Below are 23,116 nucleotides of genomic sequence, written 5' to 3'. Positions count from 1 at the left end.
TTGTACTGGGCTGTTGTCCAGTGATGGTGGACAGTTGCTATAGTTAGTCCTGCCGGAAAAGTTTTAAACTGTGCACTCAGGTGTCGCATCAGAGTTTGGAGGTGTTGACACCCATCAGTGATAACGAGGGACGCCTCCAACAGTGTGAGTGTGGGTTGTAGTCGGGGTTGTGAGTTACGGGAAGCTAAAAGGCGAACGCTTTATCAGGCAGTGGAGGTGGAGCACCATGGCTTGTCAGCTGACAAGAGGCAGGTAAGACGTGTAGGCTATGTTTCTTTGGAAGTGGTGGATGAGGAGAATGTGGGTGGAACAAGGCGAGATGGTTACCTGATGTGGTTTTCTTGATGCTGTTAACCTTAAATGCTGGGGGTTGCGAAGATGTACAAGAAACAGCACCAGCTAACAGCACTTTCTGCTGGCGTATATGATTAAGTTTTTACCTTGAGCCATGACCTCGGCATTAAAGTCGTACAAGCCTCTTGAAATCAGGCTCAGAATTAGGTGAAGGTCAAGCGGAACCCAAACTCCTGTACTGATAGCAGACTCATGCTGGATAATAGTGTGTATTACGACTTCTTTAACCAGTTGACATGCCTGTAAATAGTAAACAAACAATGTGTTGCTTTTGAGAGCACCAGCTCCTGTAGGAGGAATCGAGAAGACGCATGCGCACAGCCAAATTAATGATGCCAAATAGCTGGTTAGGAACTTGTTTGTTTCTGTTAAGTCTATAGAATCGACTGTAGTCATAGTCTGACAGTTTAAGAGGCTATAGACAATATATAGAGTTGGGCTACTACAAGAGGAAGGCAGGTTTAGCAAGATTCTTGACACAAACGCTAAAGTAGCAGTTTACTGATGATTCAGGGGCTCAAATTAATTGCGATTAGGCTGTTCAGGATCTTGGGGTGCACAGTAGATTTGCTGAGGATATCGGCACAAATCAAATCAACCGCAGTGGTCTGTTCGAGCTCGGATAGTCTGTGTGTGGTTTTGATGATCATATATTGTGACCCGGATAGTTACTTTAGCAGCAATCATCTACTGGGACAGTTTAAGAGACGTGAACAAGGTCGTTAGTATCGAAATCAGTAACTTATCTTTTGGTGAATGAAAAATATGATTTTCACCAACTCGTTTGAAAGGATGTATTAGTTAAAGTATACATAGACAAAGCGGTCTTGCGATAGTGTGAGTGAAGGATATTGCAGGGGATTGGTAGAGGCAAGCATGGAGCGCACAGTGTGTACACCAAATATATAGAGGTACTAAAATTATGGCGCGCCTGCCCGTTTGTGGCATATTCCTTTAGGCAACTAAATGTGTGCATCGTGATGCTTAGTAAGGCATAGTTTATATTTTTATTTCTTGTCTTCTCTGCTTGCGTTCTACTTTCACTTTTCTGTGAGGCTACTGGACAATCTGTAGCATTTTTCGTGTCTCCGTATCTAAGTTTTCGACGGAAATGTTTTGGATATGGCTCAGAGCCTTTGATTCTCTGAAATAAAGATTTTACGAAATACTGAATGAACTTGATCTGGGGTGGCTTGGCCTCCACCTCTCTATTATCTGAGTTGAATCAGAAGCTTTCTGTCTCGTTAATTCTTGCATCACCTGTCTTCGACCATCCCTTTCTGTACGCCCAGGTGTTGTTGCTCTTTCTCTGTTCTGGAGGTATTATTTTGACCATTGTTTACGTGAATTGTCTGCATGTATCCCCCCACCGCCAGGGTTTGGACCCGTGGCAAGCGTTTGGCTACTGCTTCCCACAGCTTGTGTGTGAAGACCGGCCACTCAGGGATTGGCTGTTATCATGCCTCTTTCTTCCCTCGAACGGCTAGTTAAGTTGTGGAATTCTCTTCCTTCTTTTATCTTACCCTCGATATAACCTTCCTTTTAGGGTCAAGTCTACAAACACTTTCAGAGCCCTGATAAATTGTATTTTCCCTCTGTAACTTTTTTATTCTGTCACAGAGATATCCTGGGGTGTGGGGATGATGGCAGTGGGTCGTAACTCACTGGCAGATTGTAAGCTTGCTGATTTTGGTGTCGGTGTCACGGGAACAGACGGAAAAGTCTTCCGAATCAGAGGGGGGCATTCTAATGGCTCCAGAGAAGTGAGATTCTGACTACAGAAGGAGGTGCATTTTAATCGCTGTAGAAAAAGGGCATTTTGATCGCTACTGAGAAGGGACATATTGATCGCTACAGACGAACACAGACGGCAGTGTAGAAGAGTTTGGCTCGTCCAATGGAGATGGCCTTGTTGTAACTGCTTTCAAGTCAGTTGATTTGTGTGTTTGTATAAGTTTGGTGCATCATACATGTATGTATGTTGTGTATACATATATCTATATTTCTATTTCTGTGCCTAGCCGCTTGTCTTTGCTTGTCATTGTGCTTAATGTGTGTGATATACATATATCCTTTACTGTTATTTGTTTTTATTTCACGCATATTTTTTCGAGATAATACTGCGTTGTTCTCAAGGTAAACTTGGCTATATAGCCAGGTATGTTCTCAAGGTAGACTTGGCATGAAAGCTGATGACATTTCAAATGAATTCAAACAGCAACAGACCACTGGGCTCTAACGAGACTGTTTGTGATAGTGGAAGAGAACAGAAGCTCATGGATTAGTGTGGTAGGAGTAGATTGTATTTTTTTTTTCCTAAAAGAAAAGACCTTCCCACTATCACCCACACTTTTACCTGTCATATACAGATAGTGCTGCATGTGTTACTACGATTTGTGTTGTACGGAGAGAGTTTACACAAGTTGGCCTCTCTCTTAACCTTGTATATACATGTCTTTGTGCCTGTGAGTATAGATAGATAGATGATAGATACAATATCTTTACTACGATATAGAAAACATAACGCGCTCACACCCCAGCTTGGCAAAGCCAGGTGCCTATTTAACGACCAACCCCGAGAAAGAAATGAACTGTTGGGATTGAGTGTGGGCCGACTGCTGCGCCCAGGATTCAATTCCATGCGGGCCCAGCCTCCGGTGGACCCGACCTAACTAATGGTGTTTGTGTATACCAAGATTCTCCAGGTCAAGCTGGCATGGGCTCCTATCAGTGACATCCCTGTGTGTTCTTGGGATTACTGACACAGGTCGTGTGTGTATGTATTGTCCCCGTGTGCGAATAGCAATGTTTGGGGTTCTTAAAGTGGATGTGTGTGTGTGTTGTATAAGATACACCTAGTGAGTGTCCTTGGCGACAGTCCTCCTTATAGTTTTTATAGAGTAGTTGTAATCGTTCAGTGCATGAAACAATTGATGTACTTATGAAGAGACAAATTGATTCTTCCCCATGCCCGATAATGTGGCAGTTGTGGAGATGAGAGGTATCTCCACAATGGTGAAATTAAAACGTGCGTTGACGAATAGGATTGAAAACGAGTGGATGAAGAACGGGATTGATAAAAGGCTATATGAAAGTGGGAGGATTATAAGATAGTAGATGGTGGACCAGAGGCTGAATATGTCGTAAACCTTGAGAGATAATTTTGAGATCGGATAATCACCAGCAAGTAGGAATTGATAAAATTGATGAAGAACACAAGAATGAAGACAGTGTAGATATCCTTCACCTGTAGGGGATAGGAGACAGTTAATGCAGTTTTAAAGGTGTCTTATACACATTCGTCCTGAGACCAGTCGTTTGCCAAATGAACGTATCGCTAGCCAAGGTCTGAGCTGGAGAGATGAATGTGGTAAAGAATGACAAGAGGAGTTGCTTAACTCGTTGGAATGATGCATGACATGAGTGGAATTTATGATGCATTAGACGCTGCAGCTACCCCACTCCAACTCCCCCCCAACACTTCTCTACTAATGCTATTGTATGACCCCAAAACACTTTCTCCTAGGGAGCTTTTGCAGCTTGAAGGCTGACTTTATCAGCAGCTGCAGGGGAAGGATGTTCTCTTTTGGGAAGCGAGAAGTTTTCTGATGAGGTTGTACTCCGATGGTACAGCCACAAGCAGGCATAGTCCGGTAGCACCCAATGATATAGATATAAAACACATTGGTCACTCTGCTTCTGATTTTTTTTTTTTTTACTCGTTCCTCTCGAGGCGTTCTGCGCGAGAGTTCGATACAACAAAAGAACATGAACTGTGCGAAAAGAAAGAGAGAGAGAGAGAGAGAGAGAGAGAGAGAGAGAGAGAGAGAGGAGACGCTACCAAGGTAAAATGTTTGAAATACGTAAGATTTGCTCTTAAGTATTCAAGATCATGACGATGAAGAAGGCCAATATGGAGGTGAAGAAGGCCAGTATGGAGGTGAAGAAGGCCAGTATGGAGGCGAAGAAGGCCAATATGGAGGTGAAGAAGGCCAATATGGAGGTGAAGAAGGCCAATATGGAGGTGAAGAAGGCCAGTATGGAGGTGAAGAAGGCCAGTATGGAGGTGAAGAAGGCCAGTATGGAGGCGAAGAAGGCCAATATGGAGGCGAAGAAGGCCAATATGGAGGTGAAGAAGGCCGATATGGAGGTGAAGAAGGCCAATATGGAGGTGAAGAAGGCCGATATGAAGGTGACGAAGGTCAGTATGAATGTGAAGAAGGCTTATACGACACCGTGCCATCATCGTCCGCGACTTGACCGCTAGTGGCGCCGGAACCCGAGGTTGCCGGGCTGGAGCTCCGGGTCCAAAAATATAAGGTGAAGACCATCTGGCGTATTCTCAGCTGAGACAGACGCAGCTGACGAGTGACACTGGAGCTGTGGGGGAGACGGAGATACCTTAGAAGACACGCGAGAGCCACTGGTTCGAAAAAAAGGTTGTGACTGAGGACTGCCGAAGCTGTGATAGACTCTGCAAAATCCTGGTTGTTAGAGACTTCAAACTTCTTGATGTCATTATAGACGACGGTTTAAAGTGGAAGAGTCATGTCAGTATTATCTTCAGGTCTTCCTCATACCGTCTGTACCTTCTCTCTTGACTGAAATTACTAGGCGTGCCACCCTTTGAGCTCAGGAATGTCTCTACCATCTTCATTCTACCTAAGCCCACCTACGCCTCCCCAGCTTGTTCCCCCCTCACCAACAGCGACACGGAGGGATCAGCCAGAAAGAGTGCAGACAAGGTTTTGCAGAATCATCCTGGGTCCATCTTGCACCACGTACCAAGAGGCCCTCGCCTCGCTAAACCTCTCCACCCTCTCCAACCAACGCACGGCGCTTTGGCAACAGACTGCTGACATCCCGTCACACCTCGTCATAGAGACCTGCCCCACAGGGCCACTCCACCACGAACCTCCGTCCGTCACCGTAGCAATGCAAGTGAACATCTGTTTTCGGTTAGGCTATGTGGTGTGCCACCTACTGTATTACTGTAGCAATTCATTATTTAATGTTCAGTCAGATTTATAATGTAAATACCATACTGTAAACATCCCTGTATATCTAGATGTACCGCACCCATACACTTAACCAAAGTGTAGAAGTATCCAGCTTATCCCAACCTTAAGCACTTGAGAGATTAGTTAACTAATATATATATATAGGAGGATGGATGTGCTGGAAATGAGATGTTTGAGGACAATGTGTGGTGTGAGGTGGTTTGATCGAGTAAGTAACGTAAGGGTAAGAGAGATGTGTGGAAATAAAAAGAGCGTGGTTGAGAGAGCAGAAGAGGGTGTTTTGAAATGGTTTGGGCACATGGAGAGAATGAGTGAGGAAAGATTGACCAAGAGGATATATGTGTCGGAGGTGGAGGGAACGAGGAGAAGAGGGAGACCAAATTGGAGGTGGAAAGATGGAGTGAAAAAGATTTTGTGTGATCGGGGCCTGAACATGCAGGAGGGTGAAAGGAGGGCAAGGAATAGAGTGAATTGGATCGATGTGGTATACCGGGGTTGACGTGCTGTCAGTGGATTGAATCAGGGCATGTGAAGCGTCTGGGGTAAACCATGGAAAGCTGTGTAGGTATGTATATTTGCGTGTGTGGACTTATGTATATACATGTGTATGGGGGTGGGTTGGGCCATTTCTTTCGTCTGTTTCCTTGCGCTACCTCGCAAACGCGGGAGACAGCGACAAAGCAAAAAAAAAAAAAAAAAAAAAAAAAACGTATATATATATATATATATATATATATATATATATATATATATATATATATATATATATATATATATTACCTGTCATGACCTCCCAGTTCTGTGATATATGTAATACCTCGACAAATATTTATTACTTTCTAGTAACCATATTTCTGCTACACAATCACAGACGTTAGTCGTGTGATTAGTCATATACTTTCATGTATGAAAATTGAATAGAATTACAGGCGTGAGTGTGCTGTGAGTGCGGGAGGCCTGTCTGTGTGTCAACCCTTCGCAATCGTAGCCGTCCATTGCAGGGCAGGAACGAAATCGATGGGTCCCTAAGTAGTGGTAATTATCTGGGTGTATTGATAGGGGAGTTTATTTCCCTTCCCCCTCTTTCAAACTACGATGCGTTTCTCCCTGAACACACCGAGCGTTTGGTCACCAGAAACCAAGGGGTAGAACTTTATAAACTTGTCTCTCAACCACCTGTGAAGGACTGATCACTCTGGTGGGTAGCAGAGTACCTCAGACGATTGGTCCAGGAACTGACATAAGCGGAGTGCTATTCAGTATCTGTCAACGCCGTACCTCACACACACACACACACACACACACACACACATACACACACACACACACACACACACTCAGATCGGCGGACCCATGTCGTCTGCTGCGTTTTCCCGACAGGTCTTGAGGGGAGTGAATTTATCCAGTTTTCTAGCACGCTCATACACCCTCGGAAGTTCATCAAACACGGTCAGCAGAGGAGAAAATGTACCAGTTCCTCCACACGCCGTACGCAAGGCCCTGACACCAAACCTACCCCGACAGTGGACTAAGTAGCTCCCTTGGAATATATTGGTCGACGATGATGTGTTGTGGTAGAGGAATATCTACAGTGGAGGAGCACTGTATATAGTGAGAGAGTAATACAGTAGGAGACCAATATCTACCGTGAGGGAGCAGGATATACAGTGAAGAGGCAGTGTGTATGATATACAACATCAACAGTCAAGGAGCGACATGTATAATTAGGCAGCCAGATATACAGTAGAGGAGCAACATCTACAAAGAAGGCAGCATTATCTACAGTGGTAGACAGCTGAAGCTACAGCGAAGGCAAGAGAACCACATACACACACACACGGCCCTCTTCTCGGTCCCTCTGGTTATAAGGCGTCCTGATGAGCAGAGAATGGGCCACCACCGTCCTCTGTTATCTGGCCATATCTCCCACCCCGAGTAACCCTTCAATCATCACGTTACGTACGAATCTGAAGTGGGAGAGGGAGGTGTGTCTGAGGGCATCCTAACCACAGGTGAGCCCACTCGTCCCAGTGTGATCATGTCCTCTCCCTGACAGGTCTAGTCTGTCTGGCTCCAGCCTCAAACAGAATTCAGATTGGGGTAAATCTCTCCTCATTTGTTGGGATGTGAAGTCTCGTGGGTTCTTGTTCCTTATGTATTTTGTGTGGCTTGTCTGGCCGTTCCCCCACTAAAAAAAGACAAAAAAGCTTTCGTATTATTCAACGCTAAATGAGAACAGATGAATGACAGACCTATTCTGTAAGATGTGAATTTCATGGTGGGAGTATGACCTGTTAACTATCACTGGGTGTTTGTACATACAGGGTAAAACGCTGTGTTAACTGACCTTGGCTGTCTCTGCTAACGTAGTGTGTTGTCGAACTTTGGCTATGCTGTCTAGCGATACTACCTGTTGCTATAGAAGGCAGGACGTGACCTTTGACATGATCCTTATCGGTCAGGTGAGAGGTCACCATATCCAAGGATCACGCTCGGGGGTCACACCGTCGTGCTCAAGGGCCGCACCGTCGTGCTCAAGGGCCGCACCGTCGTACTCAAGGGCCCCACCGTCGACGCCCAAGGATCGGAACGTCGCGCCCCAAAGGGATCGCACCGACGCGTCGTGCGGGGAAGGCTGATGTATAAAACTTCGCATAATGACCCAGGGTAGGCGACCGAGTCCTTGTGTTCGAAATGACTCTGACCCTAACTAACCTTGACTCATACCACTGTCTGCCTAGTCAGGCAGCCGGTCGGTGTCACAACGATTTGTGTCAGTGTTTGGTGCGGCGCCACAGGGGTCCTTGGCTGGCTATACAGGGTTGGTGGGTAGGCTGATTGGTTGGGCAGCTGGCTGTTTCGCCGGTTCGTTCGTTGGTCGAAATGCTTCGTCGGTTCGTTCGTTGGTCGAAATGCTTCGTCGGTTCGTTCGTTGGTCGAGATGCTTCGCTGGTTTTCTTGAGAGGTTTTAAGTTTTGTTGGGTTGGGTGGCTGCCTGGTTGTTGGGTCGACTTGGCTGGTCGATTAGAGTGGCTAAGTTGGCTGATTGGACGAGTGAAAAAAGATGGCTTCGTCAAACTTCTTTGACATGACGTGACTCGAACCTTCTCATCTGGTTTATTACGCCATCAGCGACTCCTCGAACAGCCCTAAATAAGGTCTGTTGTGTAACACCGTAGGAGCGGTGGTGATAACGACCACCTCCCCCCACAATCTCTGAAGCTTCGAACCCGGGTGTTGTGATTATTCAATTGTCTGAGGATCAGGTTATACGAGGGACGGGGAGAGGGAGGATTTATATTTTACGACGCGTGAACTCTTTGAAGACGTGGATCCTCGCTAAGCCTGGCTCGCCTCGCTTGTTATTGGCCAGCCCATGTGTGATAATCTTATCCCGAAGGTGCGGGATATATCAGGCCTCTGTTTATTGGATCGCAGTAGCCATAGGGTAGTGGCACACTCTTGTAAGACATCGAGCGGCTAAACACCTTCCTCGCTTGGACTTCGAACCGTAGTGAACATGTAAATCATTATCGCCCGTGATGAAAAACCATCCGTAAAATTTTTTTTCCTCACTGTTTCAGTCTCGACGTTAAGTGGTTGGATAACCAGCTGTCGCACAGGGTCTCAGACGTACAGCTAAATGATGATGTTTTCAAGGCCGACTGCCCAGACTGAGGATCGGAATAGCCTTCTATGAGTCCTTGTTACATACATTATATGATCCTTTCTTACCCTTCACGAAGGTCAGTGCGTGCCTGGTTTTTCTGATTGGTGCTGGACGGCGGGACTCAAGTGTGATGTTGGGATTTAGATAACTTTGTTAAGTACTGGCACCTGATGAGGTGGACTGGCTTCACGAAACATGTGCCACATTTATAGAAAAATTAAGTTTATGATACGATCGTTGTCTGTCTTGGACAATCGGATGTTATATTTCTCGCTTGTGTCTCCCCTGATGATGTGATTATTACACGAAAGTGCACTTAGGAACTTATAGTGTTTCATTTTCCAACAGTCAGTTGATATACAACGAAGAGACATAGCTAGGACGCTAGTGCACGAAATTGCCCTTGGGAACTTATCGTGTTTCATATTCCTTATGGACTCTTAGGAATATACTTGACCACGCAAAGAATTGTGATCCTTTCCAGTGTATATATATATATATATATATATATATATATATATATATATATATATATATGTGTGTGTGTGTGTGTGTGTGTGTGTGTGTGTAATCTGAGTTTTCAGTGTTATAGAGTGTGACTTCTTTCAACATAGTTCAATCTTTTCTTCCGCAGATGAGTGAGGGAAGACTGCGCTGCATTACAACGGTGAGGGTTGCGTCAGGTGGGTGGCGTGGCGGCCGCTTGGCCCAGTGTTGTCATCTTTTGCTGGGATTTCGTGTGGTAATTCCAGTGCTTCAGTCCTTCCAGCCTTCTGTGATCCGTTGGAATCCAGCTTCACGAACGATAGCAGACATGTCTCTTAAACTGAGGTAATCTGAAGACGTCTCCTTTGATACGGGCGAGAGTGAGAGGCATTTTAAATTTATGCTACAAGAAAGAAAGGCTGCAGTTGTAGGCCGGCGGCAGCAGCAGCAGCGATAGCTCCGCCCCGCTCACGTCAGGTAAGGTCAGGGTTATGCAATCCTCTTTATGACCAGGCAGATGAGGGGGAGAATTCTCCTCCTCCCATTCATGCTGAGACAGCATTTTCCTGGTCGACCTCAGAGGCAAGGCGGAGGTTTACACCAGCGGCTGGACGCCGCCTCCACTTCCCGGCCTACCCTCACCACAGACGCACCAGTCGCTCGTCTGCCGCCGTCAGCTGTGGTTTGACAGTTCGCACTCGCTGAGCCTTGAGCTGGCTGACCAAGCCATCCAAGGCCAACCAACCAGTCGTGTGATTGTCCTGTAGCATCGTGTGGCCCAACCTAACCTGGTATTCTTCGCTCATTGTGTTTGTATGCCACATACACGTCTCGTGCAGTGAACCCGGCCGCTATACGCACGTCTCTTGAACCCAGTCGTTACTCACACGTCCCCTTGCACCCGAACCCAGTCGCTGCTCACACGTTCCCATCTTACCCTGACATACGTTCCCTTAACAAAGCTAAGAAAAAATAATGAAATGAAAAGCAGGTACTGTAATTTGCGTGAACGTTAAACATGCGGATTGCAAATCTCTAGGAAGTGATTTCGTGGCCGAAATTCAGAATAACCCCAGTGAACAGTGCAGAACACTTGTCATTGTTCGTGCAGTGTGTGTCGTGAGGAGATCGAGAGAGCGTACATAGCCGCCATGGCGACGCAGGACCTGCACACCACAGCGGCGACCAACGCGAGTGTGGTGGCCTGGTGTCCAGTCGAGGTGCTGAACTACGAACCATCCTGCCTGGAGTTGCTCGACGGTAAGTAGACCTCCTCCTAACCCTCACCCCGTGACAGAACTGTAAGTAGACCTTCCTCTCTGCATGGTGTAGAACAGACTGTGACTTTTGCCCCTCGTGACAAAAACTGGAAGTAGAAAACCTTAGCCTTCATGACGTAAGTTGATGTAAGTAGACCTTCCCATGACGTAGAAGAAACTGTAAATACACCTCCCTTTCATCCGTGACATAAAACACTGTAAGTAGGCATTTACCTTCATGACGTTGACTAAATTGTGAGTAACCCGAACCTACCTGTATGACAGAGACTTTGAATAGAGCTTTTAACTTCGTGGCGTAGAACAGACTGTAAGTATATCTTCCTTACCTCATGAAGTAGAACGCTGTAAGTGAACCTTTTACTTTCATGACGTAGAACACTGTAAGTAGACTTTCTACACCAATCATGACGAAGCTGTAAGTAGCCCTTTACCCCTCGTGACAGAACTGTAAGTAGACCTTTACTCTCAAGACAACCTTCACAACGCAGAACAGACAAACTGACAGAAAGTAAGACCTATTACTCTCGGCGTAGACAAGGCTGGAAGTAGACATTCTCTAACCCTCGTGACTTACAACAGGCTGGAAGTAGACTATCTCTTTACCTTCGTGACTTCGAGTATATCTTTTATCCTCTTCGGAAAAAAAAAGAAGAATGTTTTTCTACTGCTGCCACATATATATATCGATGATTTCTGTTCTCTTCCACTATCGCAAACAGCCTCGTTTGATAGTTAGGACCTAATTCCCTGTTGCTGTTTGAATTCAGTTGTAGACAGTTTTGAACAGAGTGTAAGTAGATCTTCCTTGCCTCCATGACGTAGGAGGGACAGTAAGTAGAAACCTTTAAGACGTGCAGGGGTTAGATATATGTATCTTTGGTAACTTTTAAGTTTGAAAGTTGAATGCTTAACGAGTGTTTTTCATTCTTTTTATTATTGATTTCAGAAGTATGATGTGAAAATTAATGAGATGTATATTCATTCATATTCTATTTATTATACTTTGTCGCTGTCTCCCGCGTTAGCGAGGTAGCGTAAGGAAACAGACAAAAGAGTGGCCCAACCTTCCCACATACACATGTATATACATAAACGCCCACGCACGCATATATACATACCTGTTCATTTCAACGTATACATACATGTACACACAGACATATATACACATGTACATATTCATACTTGCTGCCTTCATCCATTCTCGCCGCCACCCCGCCACATCCTCAGACAAATTGGAGACTTTTTTTTTTTTTTTTTCTAAGATCGTCGGACCTCCGCTTGATCCGACACGGGCCTTTGCCTGTTGGCGACCCGTTCCCTGGATTCTGCGCATGGTCTTCTGAGGTGCAGGCAACTTCTTATGGAGATGATACTGGGCGCGCTATTTTCATGTGGGAGGTGGAGGGTATTCACCGATGGTCCGGAGCAGGTGTTCCGTATGGCTCTTATGTGTCTTTTGAAGTAGCGAGGCCGCTGGTAGTACATGATCTTTCTCACTGAGGTCAAGGACTCTTGCATGGAGACTTTGTGTCACTTCGCAGTCCAGCATGTAGTGTTCCAATGGGCGCGCTAACGTCTCTTGATAGTAGACACAGTCTCTGATGACGCCGTCAATTGTTTAGCCAGCTACATTGGTACCCCAGTCGTAGACGGTGTGGATTGACGGGTTTTCCTGCCCATGGCTCAGTCGTTATGTGGTGGCTCCAATAACTTGGCCACCATGTACCGCTTGACTAAGAGGGATCCGATATTGTAGGCGTCCTGTAGATTCCTCTTGGTCCGGAGCCTTGGCCGCTTTCTGTAGCTGATGCTTCATATGTTGCAGGCTTCTTGGAACATGCACCTGGATGTTGCTAAAACGTGTGGCTGCTTTAGCTGTCTCGTTTCCCTCGATCTCCACGTGGCTGGGGATCCATTGTATGGTGATGGGACGTCCCTGTCGCATTAGCTCTTGAAGTTGAGCGAGGATCGACGTGACAAGCTTAATGTTGTCCTTTGGGCGGCTGTGTTTCAGCGCCTGCACTGATGACGGAGTCCGTGTGTATGATGACGGGCTTCGAGTGCGTGGTGGCTGCGAGTTCCAGGGCTTTGGAGATGGCTACCAACTCCTTCTGTAGTGTGGAGCAGCCATCTGACAACCTCCAGAGGCGAGTATGACCTTGTGTGTGGAAGGCCGCCCGTTCTCGACCTTCCCTCATCTGTCTGGTCCACTGAGCCGTCTGTGAAGTATGCTACAGATTTAGCAGGTGTCTCAGTGACCATGGCTTTTAAAACCAGTCTTCCAAGGTCTTCCTGCTGGAGGCTGGACTTCTTGCTGGGAGCGGCCAGCCCCACCCTGACCTGCTCATCTCGACGAGGATAGGAAGGAATGACGAACAGTTACTCTTGAGTGTCACACCCTTATCCCGACTTGGGAGCGGCTTACCTACAACATATAATTTTCTACAACCTAGACACAACCTAGACACAACGTCTGTCCTTGTCGTCATGCTTTGAGGGGATCGAGTGGATGGAGGGAGAGAGAGAGAGTAAAGGAAAACATGGTTGAATGATGGAGAGATACATTTCTCCGGGGCCAGCAGCTTCGGGATGTGTCAGCTACGCCATGCGAATTTCGTCGCGATGATGGCATTGCACCATCCACTTGATTGGTATCGTAATAAGCCTTTTATTTATGAAGCTAAAGGCTTTTCCTTCAGGGCAAAAAGCTAATGTCTCTAGGATGGCGAGGGTGCATTGTGTAGTGTCGGTTCGTGTCTATGAATTGACCATACCTGGCGGTGTAGAATATAGTTATTTGATGTCTTGGTTGAGTAATGGTATGTCCTCCCATTCACTCGAAGGTTGGGCTTCATATCAGAGGTGACTGTGTTCCATGATAGACAAGGTTTGACTAGATCTGCCAGAGGTCCACTGCATTACCCCCAGCGAATCCATCTTGGAGATGAGTGCGTCTTTTCAGTGTTGACGCCGTGACACTGTGTGTGTGTGTGTGTGTGTGTGTGTGTGTGGAGCCGCGGTGCCAAAGCCTTAAGAGTGACGCATGCCTCATGTTGCAGGGTCCTTCTTAAGTGGCGATGAGGCATTCCTGGTACAGGGGTTAGATACCCGTAGGGCCTGGAGGTTGGAGGGGTTACGCAAGAGCCGGTGGATTGTACAATATGTCGATCGCATTGTATGCCAGTTGGGTTCACCAGTGGAGTGTCGGGGAGCGGTGTTGTTTGCGTGAAGTCATGATGGTGTGGGAAAGAGTAGGGCCCGATGTGTATGTGTGTGTGTGTGTGTTGGTGAAGTGTGGGGCCTGGTGTGTGTATTAGTGACTGTAGTGAGGTGTAGGGGAGGGTGTAGTGTATGTAGTGAAGACGTCGTGGTTGAGTGTAAGGGGAGGCTCAATCTGCTGATGGAGTAGTGGTGGAGGTGGTGGTGGCGGCGTGGTGAAGTCCACCATCTGCCACACATCACGGTGACACCCTTTGCTTGCACGGGTTAGGTCGCGAACTCAACATGGCGAACGCCTCTTATCAGTAGAAGTGGGTTTACAGGCCATACAAACGACCCGATAAGCCATCACTCGCGTAGATGATAATGTGATAAAAACACAGACGTAGGTTACCATGGAGGGGGCTTTGCGCGAGCACTGGGTTTGCGGATGTGTGGCCTTGGTTCTATAGAAAGGCGGGGCCTTAGTAACAGCACTCAAGTCTCTCTCTCTCTCTCTCTCTCTCTCTCTCTCTCTCTCTCTCTCTCTCTCTCGCGCGCGCGCGCGCGCGCGCGTGTGTGGAATCGGCTGATTTTTATTAAGTCATTTCCCCCGAATCGGTCTACGCACGCGAGATGATTGAACGGATAAATAGATTAGAATTATCGTGAATTATAAGTGTAGGGGATGAGTGGAGGTAAGTGAACGATGACGTTCGTACATGTGGACAGCCAAAGGCAGTTTGTAATGTTATGTGATCACAAGAGAAAGTTTTTAAGTGTGTGTACAGAACACCCACTCGTTCCCGCGCTGTACGAGCAAGTATTCGCGAGAGATGGTGGACCCACGAGTGTCGAACTCTCTCTCTCTCTCTCTCTCTCTCTCTCTCTCTCTCTCTGTACCGTACAGTTTGGTCTGATGACAAGACACGGGACTCCCACCAGTGTACATATCCCTCCCCGTCCAGTACAAATACGTAATCAAGAATGCGATGACACACCTTATTCCCTCCCACCACGTCATGCTGTGGCCTCATGTTCGTATGTCAAACATGTTTACTTTGACGATGACGTTGCCCTGTTTCCTGTTAATCCAGAGGATGGGAAGTGTGGCGCCAGAGGACCGACTCGCTCCCACAACAGGTGGGAGAGACCTACTTGTCTTTATCTCCCAGTAAGTAGGGGAGACGTGGTTATCTTGGTCCCACGATAACTGGGAGAGACCTTATCTTGGTCCTATAGCAGCTGGGAGAGACCCTATGTTGGTCCTATAGCAGCTGGGAGAGACCTTATCTTGGTCCTATAGCAGCTGGGAGAGACCTTATCTTGGTCCTACAGCAGCTGGGAGAGACCTTATCTTGGTCCTATAGCAGCTGGGAGAGACCCTATGTTGGTCCTATAGCAGCTGGGAGAGACCTTATCTTGGTCCTATAGCAGCTGGGAGAGACCTTATCTTGGTCCTACAGCAGCTGGGAGAGACCTTATGTTGGTCCTATAGCAGCTGGGAGAGACCTTATCTTAGTCCTATAGCAGCTGGGAGAGACCTTATCTTGGTCCTATAGCAGCTGGGAGAGACCTTATGTTGGTCCTATATCAGCTTAGAGAGACCTTATCTTGGTCCTATAGCAGCTGGGAGAGACCTTGGTCTCATAGTAGCTGGGAGAGACCATACCTTGGTCCCATAGCAGCTGGGAGAGACCTTACCTTGGTCCCATACTGGAATGAATCCCTTTGATCATTCTGCTTAGATTTCATTGAATTGTGAACACCGTCACTCATAATAGTCTCAAAGATACATTTCGCTGTTATGCGTCTCTTATAAGTCCTTTTAGTGAGTCACGAACACATAAGGGAAAAAATGACATCCAGCTCTTCCTTTCCCCCCTAGACCGAATCCTGTGATATACACGCCCTTCCTACTGACTGAGGAAAAGTGCATGTGGCATTGTATGTCTTCGATTCTATTTAGTCGGATGTATGAGAAATTTATCCAACAGGGATTCCCTGAAATTGGGTTGGTCTCAGAACTATTTTCTAGGTTAGGTTGTTGGTGGATTTGGTTAGCTTTGAGTACACCATCCTAACGTAATTCAGCCGAACTGAACGTGTTTCTAAGGAATGTTGGGTGGGAAGCGGCTGTGAAAGTTAGTGTTTGCTTGAGAATCCGGATTCGAACGAAGGTGTTCTGAGAATCGCCTCCTCGTTCTTGGAGGGGAATCCTGATGTTATTAGTAGTGGTCTTGCTCTTTGTTTTTGGAGGGGGGGGGGGGGGGAGGGAATCGTGAGACCAATGAGAACGGCATTACGCCCCAAGGGTATCATTGACCTGACCTTTGACCTGCTTCGTGTAAGTGCCAGGTCAACAAAACCAGCTCGAAGATGATGATGGTGATCAGGGATCGCTAATGAGGCTAGCTCAATCGCTGTGGTGGTCTCAGGACCACAGAGCACTAGTTAGGTGTCGTTGGCCAGGGGGAAGAAAGCGCCCGGTAGCCAGAGCAATTTTTTTTTCTCTCTCTCTTGAGACGGGCAGGTTTGGTTGCCATACCAGGTGGCGAGTTGCTGTTGGACGCAGCTACTTCTGCCAGCGGGTAGGATCGAATACCAACTAGTGATATTGGTTAGGATCTCGATACCGCCTCGCCAGGTATTTAGTGCTTAGAGTGGGTCGATTACTGCTGGCCAGTTACATGGTAATCCGTAGATCAGGGTGTGTTTTATTTATCCTTTTGTGACGAACCTGTGCGTTCGTGATCACGAACCTGCGTGTGCGTTGTTTATGATAGAGAATTTGTGTGTTTAAATACGCCACATGGTGACCTGGGAGCTCCCAAGCCATTCCTTGACCTGTCCCACGTGAACTTCTGTGATTTTACTCACCTCAAGTCAGGTGGTCAAGATTAGCGGGCGTCACTTACGTCTCAGGTCCCATGGTCAGTGACCCGGGGTCAGTCATGAGGTCATGCTTGGGAAACTTCGCCCATCCATCGTGGTTGTCATCAGAGATGCAGGGCTGGGCCGTTAGACGGTATGAGGGCCGGACCTTAAGCCTCCTCCAGCCAATCACGTCAGGATGAGGGCGTGACAATCAGTCTTTTGACCAATCAGAGGCTATTGTGGTCATTCCGACCTATCGTAGCCATAGGTGGCGAGTCAGGACGTGGCTCCTAGACGATAGTCGAGGAGCCGATTCCTTCAGGAGACCCGTACCCAGAAGGGTACTGTAGGCTTTCCCTGTCTCGAACCCCGTAGCCACCGCTGCCCTAGATTGTGAGATGTTATACTGTGTCATGTCAGGTCTGAGTGTAATGATGTAACTTGTCATAGAATTGCCCAACGAATAAGTTTCTTGTATTATTCTTTTATTGTCAACTTGTCATAAAGGAAAGAGATCTCCCGCTTTGAAATCTTACCTGGAATGTAGAATGTGGAATATTGAATGTCAAGTGTTAACGAAAGTGTTTGTACCCGATTAATGTGCTTGTCATCTAGTATTCTTATTTCTTGTATTATATGTAGATTTAATCCTTGTGTTTGCTTTCATCCCATAACGTTAAGATAGCGTCGTTATCCAGTGTGCGTAATGAATATAATTGACGGTCCTTCCTAGTAAGAATTGGCGACCTTGCCAGGATAGTAGGATTCGTAACGTAAGAATTGGCGACCTTGCTAGGATAGGAATCGTAACACCTTCCATCTGTGATAAGATATTTTGAGGTAATGAAGAGTCTCTGGCGTAATCAAAGCCACTGCGACTGCATTGAGATCGGAGTCCACACCAGACACGCGAACACTTGCCATCTTAAAGGGAAATTGTCTTCCATTTTCTGGAGAGAAAACAGAACTTCCGCGAGAACAGACTCGTTTGGAGAAGACGTGCAAGTCTGAGGAAAAGACTGGAGGGGAATATTCCATGGGCTCCTGACTCTGTTCTTGAGAACCTCCACTCGCCATCAGAACCAGCAGCATCCTTTGAAATGTAGGGATGGCGAGGGGGTCTTGAACTTGGACGAGAAAGTGCAACACACACATGTCTAGGGGGCTATAGTTTCAGATGGGAGTGTGTCTGGTGGGATAGTGGTTTAAGACCCGAGTTGGGAGGGCCGTTGTTTCGAGCTTGTTGGGTCATTTCTTTGCGCCGTTTCAAGTAAACCTAACCTTACCCCAAGATCCATCACGTCCATGTACTTCCTTTTGGTTCAGCCAGTCACCATCTTCTGACGACACGGTTGCGTGATGTGGTCCTGCGACAGGGTTATGTTAGGAGCTGAGGGGATCGGATCGTTTGAAAATCGAACTAACGTTGATCCTTCTTTATCCTCTTACGTTTCATGAATACACACAATCGCCATCTCCCTAATTACCTACGGCTTTGATGGTGGAGAGAGAGAGAGAGAGAGAGAGAGAGAGAGAGAGAGAGAGAGAGAGAGAGAGAGAGAGAGAGAGAGAGAGAGAAGGGAAGGAGGGCGAGAGTAAATGACGATGACGCTTCTGTTTACCGTTGCAACTCACCCTGCGCACCAACGTTAGCTTCCTCCGGGTGGTGGTGGTGATGTTTGCGGCCGCTCCTCTGGACGGCTGGGTGGCCGTGCCGAGCACCCATGACGTAACACGGCTACGCAACAACACCGGGGAAAGTACCAGAACTGGAGGGAAATACCAGAAGCCTTTATTCCAAGAACCACGGAAGTCGTGCCATACCCAAGGAATTGAATCTAGGACTCTCTCTCTCTCTCTCTCTCTCTCTCTCTCTCTCTCTCTCTCTCTCTCTCTCTCTCTCTCTCTCTCTCTCTCTCTCTCTCTCCAGAGGAACCAAGATTCGATAATCATGTAAAGCTGCAGGTGGCAGCTTGGAACAGTCTTATGCATCAATACATTTGGTGAGCGTTAGCCCTGCCATTCTGGATAATGACTATTATAATGACCCTGTTCACTCAAGATCGGATCGTTGGGGTTAACGCAAAGCTTAGCTGCTACTGGTGGACACACAAAAACAGGTGAAGGGTGCGCGGCGTGGAGTAGGGAGTCACTTCGGTTACCCAAACAGTAGTGGCTGGTCGCCGCTGGAATATCTACGGCCAGAGGGTGTGGCGACCCGACCCCGACACTAGTCGGGCTGCTGCAATAGCCTAGCTTACTTTTTATCGCCATCTATTGGTTAACTTATAGTTAGATCAAGGAGCGACATGAAATAGGATATATCTAGAATGTATTCATATTTTATGATTATCGGATGTAATTACTGCTGATTAAGACTTGAAATCTGTCATTTGTTATAAACGTCCCACGCGCTTGCTCTGTAAACCTTACCTGTTTACGTCGCCTGTCAAGTGTATTACGTCATATTTCAGTGAAATAAACAACCAAAAACCTTTAAAAAATGTGGAGTAAGTTGCCCATTGGCAGGCTTTGGCAGACGCCGCTCTAGTTTCCCGCTATTTCTTCATTTTCAAATATTTCCTCAGCCAGAAATAAAGGGAAATAAGAGGTGGTATAACATTTCAGGAACAGAATTTGACTGACCTTGTATCTCCCGAAATATAGTGACCAGTGCAAAACGCATCATGGGTAATAAACATGATAATAAACACGATCTGGAAGCCTATGTAATGCGCTGATGCCATATGTAAGTCCTTCGGACTTTTAATTTCGAATTTGCCTATTTTTTCTTTTAAGTTATGTAGAATAAAGCCAGACACAAATTATTACAAATTACGTAAGCTGGCAAATAATGATTATCTACAGAATAACGAAAACTGGCATTAACTATTTTAGTTTGTGCCACCATTGCCTTGATAAAAAAAAACATAACCTTGTTGATTGAAAACACGCATTCTTTTTTTTTTTATGAAACTTTATAGTCTTCTTTGATATTCCTTAATAACGGTAAACTTTTTATGCTATTTTTTACCTCTTTAACTTCGGATATTATTCCATATTGAAAGTGGTGCTTACATTGCAAGCAATTTACAATTATGAGCAGTATATGTTAAAGTAAGATGAGCTGTACATTTACCTCGCTCCTGAGTGTTGCATTAACCAATCGGCATCCTTTATTCAAACGTTTTTGGACTCCAGCAATCAGATCTGAGTGAACAGGGTATACCTCAATGAACGTGTGCCGTCATACCTTTATCGCGTCTGCTTCGTAACGCAGCGTGGACTATACAGTTAGCTCACCAAACACCTGTTTAATATTGAATCACATTTCCCCTAAATGAAGAAGATTCATTTCTTGATACTTTTGCAATTTATTTGAAGATTGCCTTGTACGAATTAATTTTTTATGTGTAAATTCACTGAAGATGTGGGATAGACTATTTACTATGAGTCTTATTCGTGGCCTCAGCTCCTATGTGTTGGCGTACACATTCGCAAGTTTGGATCTGTAGCAGCCAATGGATTTCCTGTACTTCAGGAGTAATTAGAAGACACACGAACCCGCTGGGGTATGTTAGGTTCACCTCCTTGAATATTTCCAACTCAGGCCAGACTCGGTAAGAGACTCCAGACTGATAATGCAAAGTATTAGATGAAGACGAATTGAACCTAAGAAGTACCACTAGAGCGACTGTGACTTTGAGAAAGACAAAAAATATATATATCGTGAATGCAAAGTTTAATTTGAGAAAATGTAAACAACGATTCATTTGTGTCGGAAGCACTGTAGTGATATAATATCAAAGGTGACCCAGAAGACAGGCAAACCTTCCATTTTGAAAGACACCTTAAACAGCCCCAGGTCTTCAAGACGTTTTGGTGTCCTGGAAGACATGAAGGAGACGACAAATAACTGGGGGAAAAAAATGAGGATTGTTGAATGACGTTTGGACGATTTCATCTTGAAATACCCTAACATATGGAAAAGCACAGACAGGAAGGACCTCCAATATCTAGTGGAGGATAGTGGTTGGTGTCACAGACCATCTGTGACAGATGGTCCAGTCATTCAGGTATTAATGGTCCTGGCGGTCGATCAAAAGATATCACAGAATTATTGTAATGAGTGTAATGGACTGAACCACCTCATAGTTCAAGATTTAGACTAGCATTATATCATCGCCAAGTCAACTGGTTGACGATGATAGAATTACTAAATCACCTCGGGGTAGATGATCATATAGTCCACAAAGTAATTTACCGGTTGTCATCAATATGCTGGTTTGCACTTACCGGATAAATTGATATTCCAGTGTCCACACTCGAGATAGCCTAACAGGTGTTGATGATTCATCGAATGAGGCGCGCTGGGCGGCCCCGGCGGCTGGAGTGGCCTCGCTTTTTGTGAATGATTTGACCATGATTACTTTTTCCCCACGCAGGAATATATAAATATATATAAGTTTTGTTATATTTACGCTAAAACTATCACCTGTGTCTGGGGATGAAAGATACAGAGAGGAATTGTTAGGCCTGAGTCTCTTTTCTCAAGGCAAAAGAGAGAACCCAGATCATCTGTTTCACGTAGTCATGTTCAAAACACACACACACACACACACACACACACACTACCATATACAGCAGCCATAAGCTTTGTAGTACATTGCTTCAGTGTACTTTAGTTACCTCCTGCCTGCGGGCGCCTGCGCGTCAGTTACATATTAATCTACCCAAATGAGAGAACTGTGATTACGTCGACGCTTAAAATTCATCATAAGTTCCACCCGAGTATGTATATATACACACCTAACCAACCTGGAGTTCAGACTCCATCGTTAATTCCGGATTAACTGGAGGGCAGTGTTAGCTTTCCTTAGTAATAAGAGAGACGAGTTATACCTAAGTCTTTTACGACACAATCCATACCTCAGTCATGACACATTTGTAGTCTTGATGTAAAGGTCTTCGTCAGTTTTATTGGTTTGAATCTCATGTATTTTAGTGTATCATTGTATCTAAGGTCATTAGTTATGTTCTGAGATCTAAGCCCCCAACAACAACAACAAAAGAGAAAAGAAAAAGAAGTGGAATAATGATTAGTCTCGTGTAGCACGTAGCCTCGCACGAACCGCTTCCATTGTTTACTGCCCGAGGGTCTGTGTTCGTGGAAATAAGACATTATACAAAGGCCAGATTCAAGGGACTGTGAGATGACAAGTTGGAAGGGTCTGAAAGCGGGAGACTTTAGAGGAATGAAACGCGTTGACCACCTTCGGCCAAATTCAAGGGGAGGTATTTTCCAGCACTAGGCAAAATTTCAAAGTAGACCAAAATAATACCATGTTCGCACAGTGGATCTGCAAATGCAGAGATCACCAGAAAACTAATGATTTGATTGCCGGGCACAGAACAATGCCATGAACATCACGACGCTGCACCAGGTCGTATGAACAGCCCACATACATTGTTGTCAACACACACACACACACACACACACATACACAGTGTACACATATATGATTATAATGATAATCATGTCGCTAGATTCCTCCTCAGAATTTGTTAAAATGTTGGTAAGAGCACGAAAAATTTTAGAATGTTGGTAAGAGCACGAAAATGTGTATATAATGAACCAGAAGCAAAATTGCGCTCACATTTAGATAAGTTAATGTAAATATTTTGAGTGCAAGCAACAATGTTGGTCAGTGTCGTGAAAAACAGAATATCTGACGACGCCGAACGAAAGGGAAACCTCAGCGGATTGCATGAGTTTCCATACCAGTATACAGGAGACTTGGTGTGTGTGATGTCAGATGAGAGTTAGAGGTAAAGACGTGGGTGAGACATAAGTGAGGCAGACAAGGTTAGGTGTGCGAGTGAAGGATAACAAGAGAGATTGGTCGCAGGACCTGTGACGTTCTGGGAACTTTGTCCTTGCTAACACCGGACAATCGATTTTATTCAGCTGTTGGGTGGAGCAGTGTATTGAAATGAGAGTATGTTAGGGTGATTGCGGTGTACTTCTTAATCATGGAGAAACATAATGTTAGTTGACATGTTAAAATACTTAAAGAGCTTCTTGATTTATACTTTTCTGTCCTCTAGAAACCCTGTTATGGTTGTTATCACTGTACGTAGACCCAATTTCTAGCAAATTCCAGTCATGCTTTGATGTGGTGGAAGTGATGAGCCTTCTTGGTACGTTGCCTAGCCAACACTGTCAGATA

The 23,116-nt window shown here is 45.7% G+C and overlaps 1 protein-coding gene across 1 annotated transcript in view; it reads left to right on the top strand.

Moving 5' to 3' along the window:
- Nucleotides 1-23,116, top strand: part of LOC139765687 (organic solute transporter subunit alpha-like) — a 94,181-nt gene continuing 71,065 nt past the window's right edge. The window contains exons 1-2 of the mRNA XM_071693439.1: nt 1-252; nt 9,680-10,791. Coding sequence (XP_071549540.1) covers nt 10,683-10,791 — 109 coding nt within the window. The 5' untranslated portion in view covers nt 1-252; nt 9,680-10,682. The remainder of the gene's footprint in view (nt 253-9,679; nt 10,792-23,116) is intronic.

This window comes from Panulirus ornatus, chromosome 55 (assembly GCF_036320965.1).
Source record: "Panulirus ornatus isolate Po-2019 chromosome 55, ASM3632096v1, whole genome shotgun sequence".
NCBI classification, from domain to species: domain Eukaryota; kingdom Metazoa; phylum Arthropoda; class Malacostraca; order Decapoda; family Palinuridae; genus Panulirus; species Panulirus ornatus.
This window is presented reverse-complemented; position numbering and strand designations above follow the sequence as displayed.